The sequence below is a fragment of the Heptranchias perlo genome, chromosome 33 (genome assembly GCF_035084215.1).
Source record: "Heptranchias perlo isolate sHepPer1 chromosome 33, sHepPer1.hap1, whole genome shotgun sequence".
Lineage (NCBI taxonomy): Eukaryota > Metazoa > Chordata > Chondrichthyes > Hexanchiformes > Hexanchidae > Heptranchias > Heptranchias perlo.
In genome coordinates this window covers 10101229-10126324 of record NC_090357.1, presented here as the reverse complement: position 1 = coordinate 10126324, position 25096 = coordinate 10101229, and the positions used below count along the sequence as shown (strand labels likewise).

Here is a 25096-nt window from a genome sequence, read left to right as displayed (position 1 = left end):
TTTCTCTATTCACCGCCTCCCCAGCCCCCATCCCCTGAAGACATTGGCTAATGTTGGTATAATTCCACATGAACCAGGCACCCTTCGGTGCCACACCAGATCTTCATATGTGAACATAAACAATGTGTGACAGCTGAGCCCGAGCATGTTCCCGCCCATTGCACATTCACGTGCACTTTCCAGTATGGGCCACTGGGTGGCTATCAGGAGCAGGAACCTTGACTGATTTCTTTTTTCTGCACCTTCTTCTTTGATCCAGGGACATTGAGGCTAGTAACTCCACCCAACCATTAACCTGGCTGAGGTCAGCTAACTTGGAGCAGGGATCAAATAGAAGAAGAAAAAATTGCATTTGTATGGTGCCTTGCACGACCTCATGATGTCCCAAAGTACCTCACAGCCAATGAAGTACTTCTGAAGCATAATCATTGTTGTAATGTAGGCAAATGTAGCAGCTAATTTGCACACGGCAAGGTTCCACAAACAGCAATGAGATAAAAGACCAAATAATCTGTTCTCTTATGTTGATTGAGGGATAATTGTTGGCCAGGATGCCAGGAGTTCTTCGCTGGTTTTTCAAAATAACATGATTAAAATTCTCTTTTGTGTGTTTGCGTACTGACATGAATGCTTTTACTTAAAGGTCTATATAATTGAACACAATCTTCTTGCTGTGAAGGCTAAATGTTTACTTGGCCACAGTTGCAAGTGGTTAGAACAATGACTAGATAAAATTCAATACGGGCAAGGTTGAATTACAACATATAGAACGTAAAAATGGGCAACAAATGGACTCCTTGAAAAAGGCATCAAAATAGCTAAGAATAAAGTGGTAGGCTTGACACTCGATTAGCCCAATCACTGCAGAACAGCAATCAAGAAAATCAATAGGATGAGGGATTATAGAGCCAAACAAGTAGAGTGCAAGTGAGAGGAGGTCTTGAACTGTACAGTGTGCAGGTCAGAGCACACCTTGAGAACTGTTCCAATTCTGGTCATCAAGGGAGATAGTCAAACTTTGGAGCCAATTCTGATGCCAATAGGTGAGCTCCAGGATTCAAATTAGTTAAAATCTGCCAGGCCTCCGATCGCACTCCCGGGCAGGATTCCCGTCCGCTCCCGTCGGGAGTTAAAATCAGTTGTCTAGTGTCAGAAGTCCAAGCTATGAGTAAAGACTGGAGGAACTTGAGCTTTTTACCCTTGAAAGGAAATGACTGTGCGGTGACCTTACAGAGCTGTATATTATGCAGCATGCAGAAGGTAAATCCAGAAAATTACTTCAGATTGACGTACGAGACTGGGATAAGCGGACACAGGTCCAACGTAGTAAAAGGCAAATTTAGGACTAATGTCGTGGAGTTTTTCTTAATAGAAAGACCAACACATAGAATGGTCTTTCAATTAGAATAGTGGAAGCAAACTCCCTGGCATTATTTAAGAAACAAATGGATGTTGCAAAGGGGAACTGTAGGGTTTTTTCTGAACTAAGGTGACCAAAAGACTTTCCTTATCTATCTATCTTGTAAGTTGGAGTTTCGTTAGTACTTAGATTCTGTACAGTTTACATTTGTTATAGTGGTTGCTGTTGTAAACAGGGATCACTAGATTTCAGTAAATAATTTATAAGCAAGCTCACTCCAACAGGTCACAATGTTCGCTGAATAGGAAATGTCACTGAGGTGATATTGAGGTTGAAGTTAAGGTGCATTGTTGGGGCAGAGTAGAGGGAGCTACACTCTGCAGCTGCCTGTGGTATACCTGACGACAGGTATCTGTGATGCGGTGTTCCACGATCCAGTGCTAACGTTCCTCCCTTTGAACACACAAAAGTTGCGAGGGGAGGGAGGTGAGGAGAGGAGACTGCTTTGATTCCTGTGTGACTACTGGAGGAGTGCGATTGCTGCATTGTTATGCTGTAGATGCAACTGGAATAAACAATACTGGGATAAAACAGTAAATATAATTTATCTGATGCACTTCAAAAAAAATTACACGGTTGAAGTGTTTTAACTGCCTGTATTGACCTTTCTTTGTAATAGCAGATTTGGACTGTTCAGTTACTTATTGGTAGACCTTATGAGGTCGTTACTATGGAAACATTGAGCATTTTTTCTTAAAGTGGAGCCGAAAAATCTTCTCAGAAAAATTGCATTGCCTGTTGACTTTTAAAACGGTCCTTTCTATTTTAAAATGTGTTAGTGAAAGGGTGTCTCAGAATTTAGCTAGAAATTCCTCTGAGTTCATTCCATGGACCAAGTCATATACCTATTAGGACTTTGCTTGTGGGATAAATGTAATGCAACGGAAGAACTGCCAGCCAGTTACCTCTTAATATTACTTCTGTTGTCTTCCTATCAAGTACCCCTGTGACCGTTTCTTCACAAAGAAAGCAGTCAGGTTTATTCCCAAACCGTGCTAGTTTCCCCTCTCTAACTGAATGCTGGGAGGCGCTTCAAAGTGCCCTGTGTTATTTGACTGCTGTCTTTCCCAACTATTCTCTTTCCTTGCCCTCCAACTGTTGGGCAAAGGTCACCAGCTTGGCATGTGAGGAGCCACTAGCATCAATATATCTCTGGCTGCTCAGTACAGTGATATACCTAACAGCTATACCACTAGGCTGTCTGCCACTGACTGGTTCTTTAAACAGTTGTGAAGGGACAGTAAGATTGACTTCCAGATGAAATGTAGTCTTTAGCTTTAGGCATCAACGTTTATTGGGCGCCGTACAAAGTGAAACCTTATTAACGTTTATGTCAAGCTAATTCAGTATTACATTATCGGGTTACTTGTTACTCAACAATTTTTTTATATAAGTGCATTGACTGGGATAACTACACACTGTACATTAGTCAGTGGACTTGTCAGGAAATCAGTGTTAATGAGCTTGGACTTTGATCTGTGAACATAACAATTGCAATTCTAGAAAAGCTACTTCATTTATTCTTTGACACAGTTCTTGATACAAGACATAAAAAGTGCTTATATTGTGATCTGGGTAAATGTTGCATGCTTTTCTTCTGAGGAGTTAATAATTTCTTGGTCATGATGCATGCCAGCACCGGAGATTGTTGCGATGAATAATGCATGTCAAAATGTTAAATCCTCTAACTTTTGAAATGAAACGTTGGCGCAAGTTTGGATTTAAGGGAGAGGGAAAAAGAGCCTGCCTGCGTTGGGCTTCACTAGCTGTCTGGTCTTGGAGCTGAGTAAATGTGTTAAGTACACGATGTGTACCTTATCCCCCTAATGACTGCATTGCTTACACTGTATCATACAGCAAGTTTCCTCTCTCCACAGGTTGTCAGTAATCGTAAACCTTATTCATGTTCTCGTGATTACTTGTTTTTATAAGAGCTTTAATCACACGTGGCCAATGCTGACTTCTAAACTTGTTTTTTTTCTTCTTTTTCCTCCTCCTCTCCCCAAACCGCTTTGTTCTCGCAGGGGCTGCACAAGAGATCGAAGGTAGACCAGAACAAATGCATTTCATAAGCTCGGACTCTTTCTGTTTCACATGGAAACTACTTTACTTTAAAGGGGAAAAGAGCTGCAAATTGGAAGCCTAGTCAATTGTACCAATGCACGCAATAATCTTTCACTTTGAGAGTGTCCTTCAAAATGGCAACTGGTCTGGTAATGAGGGATATAAAGATGTGTGTCTTTATGGTGCCCTCAGTTTTTTTTGCATTCTGGTATTGTCTTAACCCATCAGCAGTAAATGGGTAACAACCTAAGATTCAAAAATTGATTATTTAGTTTGGAATGTGAACTTTCTTTGATTTCATGTAATTTGTTAGATTTATAGATTCCAGCTGTGTCAAAACGGGGGCTGAACCTAAATCTCAGTAATGGAAAAGTGCAATTTATTTTTGTCCACCTACAGTGTAATTTAAGGGCTTCTTCAGAAGTAAATTCTACATCAAAACTGCACTCCATTGATTACCATGGGAACCCATTAGTGGACTGGAACTTTTTGTGCATTTTGTGTCTCCTTTCTTGCTGCCTTTTTTAAAAAACAGGAATATGACAACAACTTGCATTTCTATAGCATGCCTACATTTGAAGTGGATTAAGTTTCCCACCGAGCATTCTGGTATTCTACTGGTTGCATTTTAAACTTAGGAGCAGTATTGCATCTGCCAGGTTGAACTGGAAAGCTTGGGAAATAACTGCAAGTAAATGGAGGGCACAGATTGTAATCGTATAATCATAACTACCCAGCAAGTGAACCTGAATGGATAATGCGCACTAGCTAGATTGTTCTGCCTGCTTTTTGAACAAATATGATATATTCCTTGTTATAAAGTGAAGATTTATGCGGGTGTTATGGTAACTGCTTGCAGCGTTCTGATGCCCAAATTGTTCCTTGTACATGGGGAACTGCTGTGCACGACACACGTGTACTGTTTTTCAGTGATTTCGTTTAAAGCTACCGTTCTTAAAAGTTTTTTTTAAAAAGCAGTTTCCCTTTGTTGCGCACAATGACCCAGCCACGAGGACAGGAAGAGGGTGCCTGATATCAGATGCCTTTTGAGCCTCTGACAGGGTTCGGGGGAGGGGAGGAGAAATGTGCTTTTCTTCCTCTTGTTTGTTCCATGGAAAAAAAATTATCGAATTAATTGGACTACTCACTGGGACGCAGCTTAGTGTGGGGAATGGCCAGAATTAATGTATTTTCTACCATTTTGTACGCTGCCCGCCGGAGCACCACATCACGTTAGTGGCCTTCTCTACCCACCCTCACACAATTGGGCAATTATTCACTTCATTCTGAAATTGAGGTGCAGAGGAGGCTCTCAAATTCCACTGCGTTCTGGTGTCTTAAGTGTAAAGCAGCAGCACGATTTCCCAGGAGGATTTCTGACGTACACCTTTTGAAGTGTTCATTATTGATGAGTGCAGGACATAAGTAGAAATCACAGGAGAATCACATAAAGCCAATTTATACCAGCCTGATGCAAATATCCTAAAAATGTTCTTGGGTCACAAAATAACCATTTGCCTGTGCTTGAAGAATAGGTAACCCAGTCACCAGGACACTGCGTCCAGTTACCAGAACATCCAAATGATCACTTGACCTATTTTTTTTAAAATCCAATATTTAATTGTCCATCTGTTTGTGCTGGAGGTTGGATTCATTGCAGAAAATAAGTGCAATTAAAATTAATCCTCCTGCCATGCGGGTTGCAACAGCCTCCAGAATGTTCTGTCTATCCAATCGTATCTTCTGCTCACCTTTCAGACCAACAGAAAAAACAAAATCAGATGGTAGGTTAAGAAACTGTCTGTGGATTGTTGAAGGAATCAGGGAAATTGGTGTGGGGGGGGGAGGAAGAGAGACAACAGTGTGGAAGCTTTACAAGGCTTGCATTACAGAGCTAACAGTACTAAAGAGAAGTATAGAATGCATAATAGGGAGGTGACAAGTGAGATAAGGAGAACTAAACAGAGTATGAAAAAAGGCGAGCAGGCAATAGTAAGGGCTTGTAAAAACATATCAAAAGAATAATTAAAAAGAGGGTAGGACTGCTCAGGAATGAAGATGAAGGAATAGTGGACATATTAAATATTTTGTCTCCCTGTTTACAAATGATGGTGGAAGTGAGAATGTCGGTGTACTGGAGGAGGATGTGGAACAAATATTAAAATGATTGGTTCTGAAAAAATGAGCAGAACTCAGAAATGGAAAGTCGCTAGGCCCTGACGGCATGCAGCCGAGGCTGTTGAAGGAAGTCCAAGGGGAGATGGCAGAGGCTTTGACCACTGTTTTCCAATCTGCATTAGATATGTAACTTTTGCCGGAAGAATGATAGGATTTGGAAGAACAGAGAAGCCGAGGTGTTGAAATAGGTATTTCCTTAAAACTTAGAGAACAGGTAGATGAAGCCATTAAAAAGTCCAACAGCATTTTGGGTTTTATAAATAAGAACATAGAACATAAGAGCAAAAAACGGTTATGATCATTTGTGCACAGCAATGGTTAGACTACTGTGTGCACCTTTGGGTGCCCCCGAGAAAAGACATTAAAACCATAAAGTGGGTTGGACTCTTGACTTTCACTTCTGGGATCTGGGTTCAAATCCGAGCTTCCTTCGTCTGGCTGCGAAATGAGTTTTAATCCAGTGCCTAGTGGGCGTCGTCCTGTGGCACAAAACTGTTCCTAATTTGGCACAAATCCAACTCCAAGAGGCCACAGAATGGCTGGTGTAGGAAATGGGGGCAGAGTAGAGCGAGCATTACTCTGCATCGAGCTGTGCAGTACCTGACTTCAGAGTGATGCTGACATTGGGAAATGTTCCACCAACATCACTCATCTTCAGCACAAAAAAAAACAGTTCAGTAGATTGTGGGGGGAGACTGTGAGGGAGCTGAGGAGCTCCAGAGAGTTTTGTTTTTGAAAGACACAGGATGTACTGTATAGATTCAACAGGATGATACCAGGTATGAAAAACTATTATTGAGAGATGAGATTTGCGATACTGGGGCTATTTTCCAGTGGAGCAGAGAAAGCTAAGAACAGACTTTATTAAAGGTTTTGAAAATTATGAGAGGTTTTGATCAAATGAATAGTGAAAAACTGGTTACTCTGGTTAGGGAGTCAGTGATGAGGAGTCATCAACTTAAAATTGTCACTGAGAGTGAGGGAAGAAGTTAGGAGTAACTTCTTTAGGCAGAGAGCTTATTAGAACATGAGGCGCTTTGCCACAGGAAATAGCTGAGGCAATGACCATTGTATCTTTCAAGGGAAGAGTAAATATTTGAAGCAGAGGATAGTACAGGGCTATGGAGAGAGGATAGTACAGGGCTATGGAGAGACTGTGTGACAGTGAGGTTAGTCTTGGATTGTTCGAGCAAAAATCTGGCATAGATATGATGGGCTGAATGGTCTCCTGTGCTGTAAACTTCTATAGTTCTCTTCCATTGTCCACTGTTTCAGCAGAGGCTTTAACCCATTTAAATGGGGTAAAGCTTTTGTTAACCCATATAAACACAGTCAGCATTTGTCTGTTAATATCACCAAAATGTAACTTCTAGATTGAAGTGTTTAATTAAAAAGAACAGCGTGGTAAGGAGGTATGTGCCAGCACAGGGAAAAATAGGAGAAAAATCCAAGTCGAGGTAAGGTGCTATGTAAATGCAAGTTTGTTTGTTTTTCAAGTTTTATAATCACCTTTACCGAGCCACTGGCTTTTTTTTCCTCTGCAGCGTTGAATTGTTATCGGGCCTCACACAAGCAGAATTCTCCACTTCAGACAGCGAATTGTGTTGTTTTTACGTCACGTCATGTGCTGAAGTGTCTTGTGAGGACAGCCTCGATGGAGGCTCCACATTTTCTGAGCTTCACTTGTAGGGACCTGAACCAGTTGGGGGGATCTTTGCTCTTGGTTTCAGGTCAGCCCCAGTTTTGCTAAAGTTCCTTTCTAAATCTTTTATGGCAAAGTTAAAATTCAGATTGCTTCAATTCTTTGCCAGAAGACAGTTTCTCTTCTCCACTCCCAATTAAAATTCGTAGCAGTGCGGATCCTCCTACAAATATTTCAGGGAACAGCCGCCCGCCTGCCTGTTGTGCACACGCATTTTCATTTGAATACAGTTCTTCAGCTAGTTTTTCCAAATTTCAAATCCCTGCAATTTGGCCTGAGGTGATAAATTCAGATTGGGGTGAATGATCCAATTACTGTTGGGTAATAAAAGAGCTTAAAGCAGAGGCTGTCTCCCATCCACCAGGATAAAGGCTGTGGCCGAAATCTCATTTAAAGTTAATGGTACTGGCGAACCAGAAAGAGACGAGCTTTGATCTTGCAGATGGATTTGTTCACAGCTGGAAAAGCTGAATACTTTCAATTGTGTTTTATTTCTCTAACAGTTCTTTGTTTGACCTTTTCCCTGTCCCATTTTTCCTGTAGTTTGCACGTTCTCTTTGCACGCTTTAGAAAGGAAACCTGGGTATACATGAGGGTTCTTTTTGATAAGGGGCAGGTATATTTCTTAAAACATATATGTATATATAATTCTTCAAAATTTGTCGAGGGTTTTCAATTGATTTAGTTCAGAAAAATAAAGTTTGTGTTTCTGCAGCGGAGGTGCAGTGACACGCCCTCTACTGGCTTCTTTCCTTCAGTGCATTCCCAGTGATTGATATTGTCTCATCCATAGGATCCTGGTTAATCTGATTGACCTGCACAATCTGTTCAGTGGTGGAGGAAGGGGTGGGGAGAGGAACTGTAGACACCTCCACAGCTGTGATGGAATTATTTACTAATTGGCCAATCGTTCTCTTCTGTTCATCTGAAGATAGAGAACAGTAAATAAGATTGTTTGATGGGGTTTTTTTTTGGTTGCAATCAAAATTCTGTAGCAATATATATTGCACAGAAAATATATTAGCAAGTGACTAGCAGAGAAATAAGTCTTCCAATATTATATATTTTTAATAAGTTCTGCAAACTTCCCTTCAAGTTTAAACAGTGACCGTTTATCAGCTTTATTTGGCCCTCTTCAGTGTTGCTGGGAGGGAATGCGTGTGTATGCATGTAAAAAATGTAACATTTCAGTAATGAGTACATGTGGTAATAAACCTGTGATGAGTGCATGCAGTAACATTTCCAGTAACAATCCTATCCTATCTTGTTTCTTTGCCTTGCTGATTGGCTTTCACAATCATGACAGCAGCTGGACAGCTTCCAGTATGCTTTGTGACTAGTCTAGAATCATCTTGTACAAGCTGATTTTTTGTGTGTGTGTGTGTGTATGCTCGGTACATGGAGTTTATTCATGGGTAGGAGCTTTTTTGGCACCTGAAAATAAGTTGCTTTCTTTCAGTTGGAATGCCCCTTCTCAATGAGCTAGCCTGACTGATGCTTGAGTTGTGAGTTTGCATCAGTATGCCTTGTGTACAGTGTGAATACTTGGGAGTTACTTGCTGTGGTCAAATTACAAAATAACAGCTCCCATTGTAATGTATCTGATTCACAATGCACTCAGCAAGTTCCTTGCTGCTTGGTGTCTTTTTAATTCTACGTAAAGCTTCACAAGCTTCAATCTTAGAACTGGTTCAAATTGGTAATGTCATTACCAAAGCATGTGAATAATCTCTTTTACCAGCTAGACCAAATGGATTGACCCTAGAACATAATTTTGCAATTTTGATGCATTATACAGTTAAACAAATATCATGAGGCCACCTCTCAACATTGTCTCATGTTGAGATGTGCATCAGTAGAGTCACAGACTGTCCTGATGCACATCTAAGTACTTGGTATGGTTCTCTGAACTTAAACAGGTGACCAAAAGTCAACCTCTGAAGTGCCTCCTGGTATAGGAATTGAGCCCTGGGTGATTAACGTCACCATCCTGATTGAAACCAAATGCACTTGGGTTTGAAAGTATAAGCATAGTACTAAAGGCCTCAGAACCAGAAAGTGTTCCATGTGTAAAATTGGGATAGGCACAAATCTGGGTCAGAAATGAAAAATTTCAATTACAGTGAATACAGTAATACCTAGATATTGCACCAAATAGAGGCTAAATTGGTTTCAGGATGTGACTTTGGTGTGTAATGCTAAAATTGAGTCTTAAATTGGCATTGGAGTCGCCCAGACCTGGACTGTTTCCCATTCCCACCTAACGAACACCACCAATGAGTGTCATGCTGGAGATGACCACGTGCTAACAACGAGTTTTTACTGCGTCTGAACGGAAATATTTTTAGATTTCATGGAAAGTGGTTACGAATAAAAGGTAAATCAAGGTGTCTCAGTGTCCAATTTGTTCATGATATTGGAACTGGAACCTGAACGCTAAGCTTCCGAATCAGATCCCACTTTGCTCTTGATCAGGCATCAGAATGACAGCCAGAGCCTTGAAGCCTCCTATCCCTCCCAGAAATGAAATTTAAAGTTTGACTAAGCTTTGTTACGCAGTCACATAGAAAACATTTGTTTATAATATTCTTGACAAAAAACAAATTAAAATGATTGATTGTAAACCTGGATGGCTCAATGGGTAAATGAACCACACAGTCCCCAGGAAGGTCCCAGATTCAATATCTATTCTATTGAGTGAGTTAGCTAACCCCACCTGAGAATGACACTAGGCGCACTACAATTGGCTTCAGAACTCCTGGATTGGGAAGAGGCAAAAATCAACCAAGACCCCTGCTCTTGCTCAAAAAAAATAATGTGTGAACATCAAGCCAGGACAAAATCAGACCAAGTGGTGATTCGTCAATGGTTCCATGGCTTCAGAAGAGGCAAGGGTTATGGAACCAAGGCAGGTAGACGGAGTTAAGATACAGATCAGCCATGATCTAATTGAATGGGGGAACAGGCTCGAGAAGCTGAATAGCCCACTCCTGTTCCTAATTAGAAAAAAGGGAAGGATTGCAAACCATTTTGATTGTGTGCACCCTTCATATATATTTGTCCATTTTAAAGCCGTTCAGTTTTTGGTAGGTGGTATTTCAGAAACAGAACACAGTCTGCTCATGTTAAATTACCAACTGCTGAGTGAAGAGCTCGGAGAAACTTGTCTCTCAGCCATTGATGAATTGTGAATCTTAAAATGTAAAGGTCTTGTCAATCACACATTTAAAAGCTGGTATTCATGTTGCGATGCAGTTGGAGGGGGTGGTAGGAGCCTGAGGTCTTTGTATTCCTGCCTGGCAGTGCAAAAATATTAACCAACGAAAGGAAAACTGTGGGTGTCCTAACACAGGAGTGGAATCCAACCACAAGAATATATTTTTATGCTGACCGTAAAACTATATTTAAACAAATACACAGCTTTTGTAAATGTATTTCTGGAGTGAAGACAGTGCATTAATACGAATTGGCAATTGTTTACCAAATGTGCCAAAAAAAGTACTAGCAGAGTGAAACCTAGAACAGAAATGACAGACTGATCAATCGTTCTGAGGTTTGGTTGTGATAACTCTGTCAAAAAAGTTCCACGGTGCTTCATATAATGAATTACATTGTGTAGTTACTCTTGGTATGTCAGTAAACAAGGTGGCCATTTTGTGGATAGCAAGGTCCCACAAACAACAATGACTTATTCTGTTTTTGGTGATGTTATTTGATGGAGGACTGTTGCCCAGGACACCAGAAGAACTCCCTACTCCTCTTCAAATAGACTATGGGATCTTTAACATCCACTTGGATGACTGGATCAGGCATTCGGCCTCAGTTCTGCATCTCGGCCAGAAGATAGTCCCTCCGACAATGCAGTACTCTCACATTATGCCATTAATATCAGTCTAGATTATGTATTCAAGTCCTGGAGAGGGGCTTGAACTCACAACCTTCTAACTCAGTAAGAGCCCTACCAGCTGCACCAAAACTCCCCTGCTTAATTTAAGTTAGAACCTCTTCTGCACATATCACAAATGCCGCTTTATAGGTTGAGTGCTGCATTGTAATTGGAATCATGGTGGTTTCCTGTGGAGTTTGAAAGGGAAGGGAGAGAAAGAAAACTCTAATTTCCAGGCAGTGATTCTTGCCCTGGCCACTGTACAGAAATATTAATACAAAACTTTTCTACCTGTGTTAACCAGTAGTCAGCAGGTAGGTAGCATTTGCAGACTGTGCATCTGTGTTGATTAAAGGAAACTACTTTGATCTTAAAGTTACAAAAAGATGTGAAATGTAAGTGACTTTTGGTGTCGGTATTTGGTATGAGTCTGCTCTAGTGATATTTTGCACGAACCTTGATACAGTAAAAGCAAGATTTGTGACTCATTGGTTTTATAATTATCGATTCTTGGAGATGGTATTCACCTCATTCCTCTGAGAAAAGCAACTGTCTCAATTATTTTTCTTTGTGATTGCATTAGCATTTAGGTTCTGCAAAATATAGGAAACGGCTCTGTTGAGGGCATCATGAATATTTACTCGCTATTGCGCTGCGAAAGCATATTTCTTCAGACTGCATTTTAAATTCCATGGTAACCTGCTTTTCCCCATATAAAAGTTTGTTTTTCCCTTGACTGGGCACTGTGGCCTATTTCACATCTTCCGCACATGCACGTACGTGCTCAGCTAAGGAAATGAGCAAGCTTGGTAAAAGATGACTCGTTCCTAGATTTTCATTGACAATAACTAACACCTTATAGGTTCTTCAACATATTAAAATGCCCAAAGGTGCTTCAAAAAGAGGGGAGGGGAAACCGGAGCAGGATTTAGAGAAGAATTAGGGGGAGGTCAAAGAGGTACGGCCTGAGGTGGCTTTTGAAGGTGGTGAGAGATGTAGAACAGTGGAAGGGTTTGAGCAGGCAATTCTGGAATGTGGTGGTTGAAGGAACTGCTGCAAATGTGGAGTGGAGAAAGTGGGAGAAGAGTGCACAGTAGGCCAGAGTCAGCAGAGCTGAGTATAGGAGCATTGAATTAAAGTTGGAAGAGGTTGCAGAGGTAGGGTGGGGCAAGGCTACGGAGGGAATAGCAAAGTCACCCTCATGAGGAAAAAGCACCCATGTCTGTGCTTGATGCTTTCCTTAGATGTTTCAGCTGAGATTGTGTACTGAGGTCACAAAGTGCCTGACGTACAAAAGTGCAATGTTACACTGTGTGCTTTTGAGGTGATCGCTAAAGCTGGTTATTGGGAAGAAATGAAGGAAACTTAACTGCACCTTTCTATGTTAAACCTGACCTACAAGTGCAAGAATTTGACACTGAGCGGCAGAATTGGAAAGGTGAAATCAAAACAAAATATGCTGGAGAAGCTCAGCAAGTCGGGCAGCATCTGTGGAAAAAGAAACTAGAGTTAACGTTTAGGTCGAAGGCCTTTCGTCAGAACTGGAAGATGTAACAACTCTGTTTCTTTCTCCATAGGCGCTGCCTGACTTGCTGAGCTTTTCCAGCATTTTCTGTTTTTATTTCAGATTTCCAGTATCCACATTATTTTACTTGAGAATTGGAAAAATGGTGTTTTCCACCACTCGCATCCAAACCCAAAAATCACCCCCTTAAAATGTTTTCAGAAAAGGGGGCAGAGAGATTTGGAACAAGCTATTTGAAGAATTGAAAGCTGCTTCAGTGTTGGGCATCGTCCTCTAACCAGACAGCAGCGTTGGTTTACGTTGCTACCTATGAAACACGTTTTTGGAGGATGGTCACACAATTGGTTCGTTATTGTCAGTTAAATGTTTCTGCAAGGTATTGTGCAGCATCATTTTCTCTCCCCCAAAAAAGTTACAGTATTGGTAAGAATTTTGGCCTTGGATGAACAACGTAGCTGTGTTGAGGCAGAAGAGTCACTCTCCAAGCCCCCCCTCCAACCTCACACCGATTTGATCCAAAATTAGTGAAAACCTCGCTCAGCTCTGTGCGCGCACATGCACGTTGCCCTCCAGTGTCAGGCTAGAACTTTCTTCACGAGTGGAATAAATTGCCATTTTAATTCATTTCACAACCAGGTGAACGAAGTTGATTAAGATGAAATTACGGCCTCACCAGTTGAAAATGTCTGCCTTGTTTCCTTTTTTTGTGGGGGGGGGGGGGGGGTGGGTACAGAGACTGTCTTTCGAAAATCTTCTTCTGTGTCTCGGCTTGGGTAGGGCACGGTCTGTCATGCGGATACCCGTTGAAGAGCATTGTTTCATTTCATTGCATTTCTAACTGTTGCTTTTGATGTTTAAAAGCTGATGCCCAGAACCTGGCGACAGACGATGTGGTGGTGGTGGAGGGCGAGGTGGCGACCATCAGCTGCCGAGTGAAGAACAACGACGACTCCGTTATTCAGCTGTTGAATCCAAGTAGACAAACAATTTACTTCAGGGAAGTCCGGCGTAAGTTTCCAAACCGACTGCAATTATTTTTTGTTGGTTTAGCAGAGTCACGCGCCACAAGTTTCGTTTTTGGTGCATGTGTGTGTTTTCTCCCCCCCCCCCCCCCCCCCCCCCCCCATGTTTTCCTGAAGATGACGACTCCTTCTGGGTGAAGAATCTCATCGTAACATGTCGTGGCCCAGCTAAGAACAAATGAAGTCGGTGACTCTTTGGATCTGCCACCTGTTCCTGTAAGGGTAGCAAACAAGGATTTGGCTGGAAATAGAGATTACCATGTTGCCCAGAGGAACAGAAATCTTTTGTTACACACGCACACGGCATGTTCCCAAAAGTCCAAATTATTTTTTTTGTAAGTCCAACTGACTGTCTATCTCAGAAGTGTGGTCCTTTTTTTTTCATGGCACGACTTCAACTGGAGTAATGCTGATGCGATTGTCTGAGGGTGGAGTCAGGATGAATCATTTTGCAGCAACATGTTTTTGCCTGCCTGGGGCAGGTAGCTGTTTCGATCACCGTCGGCTAGGTGATTTTATTTTGCGAGACTCGATATTTGAAGAATGTGAAATATGTATGGAGTGTGGCAATGTTGAATTTATTTTTCCTGAACAAATCGGGTAATGAATTTCCAGGGCAAATCTAAACCTGGCCAATTTCATCATGGCTGTTTCTGAAAAATGTTCAAACAAGCAAGAGCGGAGATGGTGAGAAATGCGTAAGACCATAAGTAAAACTTTCTATATACCTCTTACCGGTTGTCTCCTCTGCTTTGTCTAACTCCTGTTAACTGCACCCGTAGAAATTATCTTGGCAGAAGCAATTTTTTTTTTTAAAGTCTAGATTTTGCAGCACTTCAAACATCCCTGCATATTCTGAAGCAGTTCAAAGTGTCGGTGGTATTCTCTGAATGCTGATTAAATAATTTGTGTTTTTATAGCACATTTCTAACCATTTTTAAATTGGTATGTTTCTAAGCTTTGGACAAGTTCCTTTTGAAGAGAAACTGCTACTACTTTAAAATATCAATGGTTTACTCCCAAACAAATTCCTTGGACCCACTTGGCACTGTCATTGATCTCTTTTGAGCTTCCATTAGTTGCATTTCTTCACTGCTTGAGGATAGGGTTGCCAACTCTGGTTGGAGGCATTCCTGGAGGTTTGGTCATGTGACATTCTGACCACATGACATCTGACCATGTGATGCCTGATCATGTGATGTCTCATCAAATATTTATCCCATTCCCATCCCCAAATTCAGAGCCTGCCCCATCCCCGAATTCAGAGCCCGCCCCACCCCGTCCTGATATCAGATCTCATTCCCCACCCCCCCAGATTTTGGAACTGCCTCCTCCCCTCCCCTCGCTGGATTTCAGAGCTCCCTCCCCACCACGATTTCAGGGCCCCCCACCAGCTGGTTTTAGAGCCCCCACCCAATTTTGGAACCCAATTCCCAACTCTTGCCCCCACCCTGGCCGGCCGCAGCTCTCCGCGGGTGCCAGCTCTGAGCAGCAGCCGGTGACGAGCTCCATGGAAAAGGCTGGGAAATGATTCTGTTCAAAATTAATGCGGTTTAACCTGGTTCTGACTCCCGACGCCAGGCTAATAGCCTGTGATTATTTATAGTACCTCTCTCATATTGCTCATGTGGGCGCGCTGCGGCGGGAAATTTAAATTGCCGATCTCCCGAGCTGCTGGAGACAGCCTGGTCATTCAGTGAGGGTCAGGAACCCTATTTGAGGACCCCATTGCTGATGTCATGCTGTGCGATCTGGGAAAGTTGACGTCATTATAGCCTGTTTGTACTCTACGTCAGGGGAGGCAGTGTGACGTCACCAACCTGGAGGCTTTTCTGCTGTGGTAACCGGTGATACCTTGGAGGGGGCGGGAGGTGCTGCTATGGCATGAAATTTGATGGGCAAAGTTTTCTCAGGCCACTCGCAGCAGGAGATTCATGTTCCATTCCGGGAGATTCCTGAAGGGTTGGCAACCCTAGCTACAGGGCCTTCCGAAAAAGGCTACCACATTAGCCGTGGTGCTTTGTAAAGCTGCTTGTTTTTGTAACAGAACCTTTGATGCCCAAGCTTAAATCCCATATCCGGTGCATGATGTAGAAATAATTCTACCCAGTAATGGGAAATGTCCTGCAGCATGGGCATGGCTATAGGTAAGGGATGGCCCATAGCATTAAAGAGGGCTAAAGGCCTTGTGGTACTGAACCATACGGGCAGACGGTTACAGATTTGATTGACGGGTTTGTTCCGATATGGCTGAATTCAGCAAGGCTGTTTGGGTGAAGTACTGGAGCGCCACTTGAGTTTGTGAATCCTGCCTCAATGTTCAGGAAAGGAGTAGTAAGTAAAGGTGGAAGAACAAAATGACTGAGAACAAAATGGAACCGGATGGCAAACTCTTGATTAAAAATAGGAAATTCACCAAATCCTGAAAGACAAAGTGGTTACATTGGAACCTCCTTCCAAACTGACTTTTATTGTATTTTTTGTTATCTTTCACTTTTATTTATTCCATTTTTTTTCTTGCTGTTCCTAGATTTCTAAATGCTCCTCCTTGGTTCAACAAACTGATTTTTTTTAAATTAATAGTCACAAAATTCTGGTATTTTTGCCGGGCTTTCATTTTCAAGTTGAACTTTTATCGTTTTCAATCTTGCAGCTTTGAAAGACAACAGATTTCAGCTGGTGAATTTCTCGAGCAGTGAGCTGCGTGTCTCGTTGTCAAATGTTTCACTAGTAGATGAAGGGAGATATGTCTGCCAACTTTACACAGATCCGCCCCAGGAAGCCTTTGCTACAATTACAGTTCTTGGTGAGTAACAACGCTGACTCAAATAAAACACCACAATGTTCAGATTTAGCTAAGTCACCTGCAGAACTCAATGTTTTGTATTGATCCCTGGATTTGCCTATTTGTGCTGAGGGCTCAGTGGGGGGCATTTCCTGTTAACGTTCAAGTCCATATTTTCTTTATATTTCTGTTAATAGATACATAACTAAAAACTTCAGATGTCACCTGCAGTTGGAGACATCTAGACTAGTATCTGGAATTAAGTTCCAACTCTTCTAAGTGTGTACCTCTGCTGTGAAAGTGTTCCGGAAGGATAAAAAACATACGTACTTTTAGATAAACTTTTTTAAAACCGCAACTTTCTGCATTTCAGAGGTTACATACTCTGAAAGTAAACTCTTGATTAGATTATTGCATTGTAATCATTCCCAGGAATCCATTATTTGTACAACTTGTATTTCAGACTTTGTAAATGCATAACAAATTTGGCAATAGCTGTTGTGCATTGATTGTGCTGTCAATCTAAAGTGCACAGCACTGTTATGCTCTGATCAGCTACATGTTTATCTGCAGTGGCATATTGCATTTGTGTTGGAGAGAGCTGTGCCAGAAAGCAATAGGCACATATTTGCATCTGCAGTTGTCTACACAGCTCCAGGTGGCAGTATGTGAAATGTGGAAAATGTCACACTGGTACAGTTGGAGGCTACTCTTCTGAGGTTGGGGTAAAACATACAGGAGCTGAGGGAGCTTTACCATGTATCTAACCACTATTCTCTGCTTCAGCCGTACTTCCTTACCTGGGAGTGCTTCATGACAGTGGATGGTCTAAATGGGAATGTGTTGCATTTTCCAGCATAACACTCCTTACCTGGAACAAAGAAATTGACCCTCAAATAGTTTTTAATCATAGAATCAAGGCGGGTAAATTGGTTTGAAATACAGATCAGCCGTGATCTAATTGAATGGCGGAACAGACTCGAGGGACTGAATGGCCTTCTCCTGTTCCTACGTCAAACTCCAGGACTTCTACTCCGGTGCTACCAAAATGCAGGAATACCCACAATGTGGCCAAACTCCACTTCCCCTACCGAGTACCACTAAATACCAGATATCTAATGTCTTGCAAACCATCATGCTGTGCATTCTCAGTTTCAAAACTGGATAAAAATGAAATGCATATGTAAGTGCAGGAATATATATAGAAAGTTAAGGCCACTCATTTACTGTTTTCACAGAATTAATGGTCAGAGTTGTGTTCAATCCCCAAAGCAATAAAAACCCCATTGAATAAAAATGGAATTTGACTTATTCAATCACTTCAAATCAGTAGGCCAGATTTTATCTCTAATATGGTAATAAACTTCCCTTTCATTATAAAACAGTGTATCCTCTGACCAACTGTGGAGATTTACCACTGGAGATTTGCTGGTATATATTAATTGAAATGTATTTGGACCCTTCCAAATAAAATGGAATATTTGCTAGAACATGAGTGAGAAGGATTTTACTTTGCCTGTAAGACTGATCTGCATAACTTTGGTGAACATGGATTTTCACACGTTTCCCTTCTGTGCGCAATTTGCTTTCAAGAATCCTCACTTTTCTTATCAGCATTGTCAAGACCCATTATTTCACCCGAGAGCAAAACCAAATAATTCTCCAGCGAGAAGCAGCACTTTTTAATTCATTCTCGGGATGTGGGCGTCGTTGGCAAGACCAGGGTTTATTGCCCATCCCTAGTTGCCCTTGAGAAGGTGGTGGTGAGCCGCCTTCTTGAATCGCTGCTCGGGAGTTGCAGGATTTTGACCCAGTGACATTGAAGGAATGACAATATATATTCAAGTCTGATGATGTCTGACTTGGAGGGGAACGTGGAGGTGATGGTATTCCCATACACCTGCTGCCCTTGTCCTTCTAGGTGGTGGAGGTCGCAGGTTTGGGAGGTGCTGTCGAAGAACTTGATATTTAACATAGTGCCACAGAAACCACTAAGGTAGCCAATCAGAATAGACTACAATAGAATTTTCCACACTATACAACTAAAGTTTAATTGTAAATCTCTCATAAATTGTATTTGTTTGTGGGGAAGAATTAAGCTGTACAGGTTTTATATTTTTAAAAAAGGCTGCTGTGCTGTGTTTTGGGATTGAGCGCAGGAGGTGCAAATTGAATTGATTGCCAGAGAACCCCATGGCAAATCACAGCCAGGTCCGAGCACACTGTACAGTTTGGTTGTAAATTATTATGAGTCTATCATCTATCTGTCTATACATATAATAAAAGTCTTCGATCTAGTGCATCCATCACTCTTCAGTGTCACAATTGACAATGTCACACATACAAAGTATGTTACAGTTGCAAGTGGTTTTTTTGTTTCTGGATTGCAGGTGTTTTTAGGGCAGCCTTTCCATGGGTACCTGTCTCCGATCAGTAGAATGTGCAACTGCCAGACCCAAGTCGCATTTCCTGCTGTGGGTTCCATGAATTCAGTGCCAGGCGAGCTCCATGCATGCATGCCTACTTGGATTCACATGCAGAACTTTGTTTCCCAGTCACTAACTTTCAATGTGAAGTGAGAATAACATTAAAAAGAGTCAGAAGTGAGTTAATTTGTGACTTTGCACCGAGCTTAGGTGATACTGCATGTGGTGCATCGCCCGACTGACTGCTTGCTTGAGTGCGCTCAGTCAAATCACCAATCTGACTCTCAAATAATCCTGTCATATTGATATGTGCCCAAAACAGCTTTGTGTCAATGCAAAAGCGGCATTGCAATGGAACTCTTAATGGTAAACTCTAAATTAACAAAATGTTGAAAAACTTCATTTTCTCCAGAGGCAAAATGTGTGAGGTTCTCCATATGTCTGAATGAGTTATCTGCTCTGTACTTGTTCTAAATCATTCTCTTCAATGTCAGTCCCACCAGATACTCCTACCATAGACGCAAACAAGGACATCGTGAGCGAAGGGGAAGAGGTTGAATTCACGTGTAGTACCACAGGTAGCAAGCCACCAGCCGAGATCAAATGGTTGAAAGGCGACCAAGAGCTGCAAGGTTTGGACACTTCCTGTGTTAGTTTCAGTCTTTACTGGTAATCTGTGCAAATGTGACATACGTGTTCCAACTCGAGTACTAACCAGCAGATGTAGCTTTCGAAACGAGCGGCATTTCCCTTAATACCTTCAACAAAGATTCATGCTTCATGTATTTCAAGTTCTTTCTCTCTCTGTACTATTCTTTCTCTGCTGATCCCTCAGGACACGTATGATCCTGCTGACCTCTCGGGACACATATCGGTGATGGCAGGCAGGAGATCTCTACTCAGGCCTCTGCCTCAGTACTCTGTAGCTGACTACTTGGAGTTGTTTGAGGTTGATATTTCTCTCCTCCTGCTGGTGAAGTGCCTGTCCCTCTGCACATCTATACATTTCTGATGGTGAATAATACGAGATGTAATTGAAAAAAATTGTATTATTGCATCAAGTGTCAGCGTTGGCTCAGTGGTAGCACTCTCACTGAGTCATGAGGTTGTGGGTTCAAGCCCCACTCCAGCGACTTGAGCACATAATCTCGACTGGCACTTCAGGGCAGTTCTCATTCTGCTCTGATTAAATCTACAAAGCAAAGTTTGGGAAATGTTCTATTTCCTCTGTATTTTTTGCCTTGAACTGTAATTGTCCTTTTCCAAGATACAATGCATTTTGAGTTAAATTTCCAATTTAGTATTTGTAACACATATCATACGTGTGATTTCTAAGTTCTATTTTTAAACTAGCTTTTCATTGTAAATTATTTTTGCCCCCAAATGTATTTTCTAGCCCTCATTATGTCTTTTGTCTGAAAGAGTTAGCAGATAACTTTCTGCCAGACATCCACCAGTACTTCTTTTGAGCCAAATGATGTGAGAATGAATGGAGTTCAGGGTATAAGAGTTACAGTGGTTTTAGTGTGCTCTCTTGCCCCAGAGCATTGGCCATTTTGGTGCTTTAACCCACTGGTACAATCGAGATTGGGAATTTTCCATGTCTTGTGAGGAATTAGTCCTGAACCCGCGTCTTAACAGACCCCTTGGTGTAGCAACATCTTACACTTTATTGTGGGCTTTTAGCCAACATCACACTGCTGAATCTATTGGCATTCTCTTCTGATTAAACAGTGAAAACTAACAGCTGGAGCTCCTTACAATTAACATGAAGCAGTATAATATCTCCTTTAGAGTATCCATTAATCAGTAGAGCTCAAACTGCTGCATTTTCTGCTAATAGGTGGAGAACTGCTCCAAAAGCTGGGGAGGACCACTTGCTATTATGAGGCAGACATATGTTCCAACAGTACTATTGGACGGCCACGGCGGGAATGAGAGATGTTCTACAAATAAAACATTTATTTTGCAGCAGTACATCTCAGTCACAGCCTGTTAACTAGATTCTAATATAAGTCCTGCCTTGGTAATCAACACTAGGGACATAATTTGAAAAAGTCTTAATACGACGTGACATGAACTGGCCTAGTTAGTCTCTTATGCATTTCAGTTTTGGTGGCTTGCATTTTTATGATCAAAATTTTGTATTTGGGAGGTTCGCAGCTGGAATGACAAAATTGATCACTGTGATAAAATATGACTGAGTCAGGGTTACTGCTAAAATCTACACATACAAATACTCACATAATGACTAGGAATGTCAGAATGGCTCATTGGCAGCTTCAACTAAAAAAGAAAGTCTGGCTGTTCTTGTGTGTTTGTGTTTAATTTGATACAGGGATAGTGACTGCTGTCACATTGGTTATAAGTTTGATTCTTAGAGTGAACACTGACTGTACCTCAGCTCTTGAGCCTTAATGTGTCCTCTTGGGTGTCCACTCTGTATGGCAGCAATCTGGATTGGCAACTCGAAAGTGGTCTTTTTTTGTATTTGAAAAGATGCTTTGATGAGCAGCAACAGTACCTTAGTTGCAATATTTTAATCAATAATATTTATAAATTTCCACCTCTATTCTCAAGAAAGCACAAGTAACTTTGAAGAGGACCCTAAGGAAGAGAAATTGTTCAATGTCACGAGTAAACTGGTGCTGCGAGTGAGTCGCCTAGATGATGGATTACCTGTTACCTGTCAGGTGGAACATCCAGCAGTGAAGGACCTTCAGGCAATGAAGGATTTGCAAGCACAAAGATACTTGGATGTACAATGTGAGTAAAAAGTAAAAACATCTGCCACTGAAGGTGCAAGCAGTAGTTTTGAAATCTATTAAAATAACATAGACACTATGTATTTACGAACAAAAGAGTTTTTACCACAAAGTACGGTTATATTTTAAGATTCGGTTAAATTGGAACAGTCTCTTGTGGTGTGACTCAATGTGTGATTGTTGCAATTGTGAATCCATTATATTTTTATAATGGGATAGCTCATCTGAAAGTGCAGGCGGCTTAATATCGCTTGATGACTGCCATTTGCTAACATGCTACAGAATGGAAGGACTTTATTTAATTTCAGTGGTATTGTGTTCAGGATAGTTCAGCAAATCCTGAGCTTTGGATCATTTGTGTAACTGTAGCTGTTTATATGTGTTGATGCTTTTGACAGTGGAGAATAGTTCCAGGACTTTAACTTACCACTTGGCAATGTGGTTACTGGGTTCAGTCAAACTCATAACCTTCCAGTTGAAGTTTGATGGTCCAGTGTTACACAAATGGGACAAGTGGTCTCCTTTATTAAATTGCCTTTGTCATGTAGTCGATAGCATATCTGCAAAAAATGGGTTTCTACCCTTCTGTCCTGAGGGCAGAGACTTGTGCTGGGACATGATGCCACAGGTACTGGTAACTTGCTCAAATGCCCATGTGGGAGCAGGCTATTTGACCACATTACAGCTGAAACCGGTGTTTTCTTCGCCCAGTGTCCACACATACTCCCTTTCCAGGAGAGGTGAGTGGATGATTAAGAGTGGGAATCCTGTTGGATTTCACTCCTTCCATCCCGTCCTTCCCCCCCCCAAATCCCAGGGGACACTAAAGCCAATTTTGGTGTTCATTCCAAAAATGGTTTTTAATATCTTTTTTAAAAAAAAGTCTAGCATCTTGTTTTAGGCAGTCTTTATAGTTCTGTGAACAATTGTGTAACAAAAGCACATTACTCTTTCCCCCTCCCTCCCACATATATGTTGACTATTTCTGCATTGCAGCAGCATCATCTTTTTTTCCAATGATCAACTTGATCATTTCACTCCAGAATCTGCATGGGAACAACGCTTGGACGGATGGAATTCCAAGTTTCTGCACATGACCAGTAGATTGATAGAAGAAGGAAGAAAAAGAGGGCTTGAAAAAAAATTGACATTTAGTGAAAGTGACGGAGAATGGTTCTTTGGACTGGAGCATTGAAGTGCCTTGTGGGTAAAAGCACCCTTGGCAGACTAGTGCTTGTTCAGTTGATTTTATGGTGCATTAGCTGTTTTTAGTTGTCACATTTCCCAGTTGGGTGCTCATTTGCAAGCTCATTAACAAAGCTTTGTGTAAGCAGTTCTGCAGAGAATGAAAAGCGTAGACCTTCAGTTGTTCTCTGGTCTCATTAACTAACTGAGCATTGCACCAGGGTTGTACTAAAGGCGTTCTTCGCATTAAATGTAAACAGTTGCCTTGTAAGCCTGTTGTCCATATAATAGTCATGCTTTTAAAAATAGCATTCTAGACTGCCAGTTTCTCTTTCCCTTTTGTAAAAATTCATGTGTAATTAGCTCGTTTTAACAGATCTTTGCAACAATGAATCAAAAAATGCTTTTATAGTTGTCCCAATGTTGCTGGTGCTCTCTGCTAGTAAATTGTTATAAATTGGATAGCCAGGTGGTGAAGGATAGCATACTAGAGCCTGGTCTTCAGTTGCTTCCAAACCTTTATTCACAGAGATCCACATTATAACACCCACACCACACCCTAGATCAGCTCTCTTATAAATGGATGCGAGAGTGTCCAAGTGATACACACCACCCGAATACAATTAATATTGATATAAATCACATGGGTACAATTAACATAAATAGCATATATTGTCGTTCTTAGAGGATCAATTGTATTTCACCGGAGAATCTGGCTCTACTGTGATGCCCCCCAATCGAATAGCCTGCTACCACTTGTTGTCCAGGCTTGTGCATGGAAAGATGGCTAACTTGGGGAAGATACTAGAGGATGGCCTGCTGATTGTGGTGAATTAAAGGAGGAAGGAAAAAAGAGCATCTGAATAAATTGATTTGATTTATCAACAGTGGTCACTTTTCCCAAGATACAGAAAAACTATTCACTCATTTTCGGTTTACCAATGAAAGCATCAGTAAGTTACTTGGATTTATTGGTGCTTCTCAAAGTACCACTGCTTCTGATATGCCCTGACTGCCTGCTGATCATGTGACCTCAATCTGCATTGGTAACCAGCTTCTATAGGATAAAGGCCAGTTGGCAATTGAAAGTTAAAAATTTGTAGCATTAACAGTAAAGTTATTTCCCATCTCAATTTTTGACAACCCATTTGCTTATATTGGAGAGAAATGGAGCATAAAATATTCACTGGTTCTGTCTGAGTGCTTGCTCAACGCTGTCCTGTCATACTGTGCATGTGTGTTCTGAACTGTTGAGTAGCTTTTCTAAAATATAACATTGAAGTGGTAAAAACGAATCATTCTTAAGTCAAAGTATCAGACTAGCCTAGTTCCCTTGAATTTTAGCATGAAGATTCACCCTGGCACCTTGATTTGAACTCAATTGCAGTTGTTTTTGACTGCGAGGGAAATGATTTGCAGGAGAGATTTGTAATCCTTGCAACACTTCAGCTGATTAAGACCGTGTGCTGGCTAGCCAGTGCAATTGCAATGCAGGCGGTAGTGCACTCCCAATCCCACATTTTGCCATTGGTACAGCCCTGGTTGTAGCTGGTTTGGGTCCCTCTGTAATGCTGTGTTGAAATGTTTCCAACCCTCAACAGCAACAACAACTTACACTTATGTAGCACCTCGAACATAGCAAAAGATCTTAAGGTACTTCATGAATGTAGAGAAGAGTTAACAGAGCTAATCGAACAAAAGAGCCCAAAGGCTGCTGCTGATACAGACACACGTGGGCAATTACTGGTCCACTGCAGCATGTGTGCCGAGAGTGATTGGGTTATAGGACTATAAAACTTGCCTGCTTTTTATTGTGACCATTTTTCTTTATGGGAAATTTAAAAATAGTCACTCACTGCTGTCTAATTTTTGTTTGAGATGTTGATAGGTTTGCATCCCAGCAATTGGTGAGCCTGCTTACTTTCCCAGCTTTTAACTGAGCTGGGTAGGGTAGGGGGTTGTGTCTCATAATAGGAGTCTTTTAGCCTATCTTCTCTGCCACCAATTCAACCCCCACTCCAAAAAATAATCTTGTAACAACCTACAGGCTTTTAAAGTCAAGCCTGGCATCACCAAATCATTAATCCTTGACTTTCTTCTATTCTTTTCAACATTAATCATGACATGTACTATGGGCT

At 41.4% G+C, this 25096-nt stretch overlaps 1 protein-coding gene across 3 annotated transcripts in view; it reads left to right on the top strand.

Moving 5' to 3' along the window:
- cadm1a (cell adhesion molecule 1a) overlaps positions 1-25096 on the top strand; it is a 303930-nt gene that overhangs the window by 220383 nt on the left and 58451 nt on the right. For 2 of the 3 annotated variants that reach the window (XM_067970983.1, XM_067970985.1), the window contains exons 2-6: positions 3445-3465; positions 13637-13783; positions 16451-16603; positions 19503-19640; positions 21589-21774. In XM_067970983.1, the coding sequence (XP_067827084.1) occupies positions 3445-3465; positions 13637-13783; positions 16451-16603; positions 19503-19640; positions 21589-21774 (645 nt within the window). The remainder of the gene's footprint in view (positions 1-3444; positions 3466-13636; positions 13784-16450; positions 16604-19502; positions 19641-21588; positions 21775-25096) is intronic. The other variant, XM_067970984.1, reaches the window with a different exon arrangement.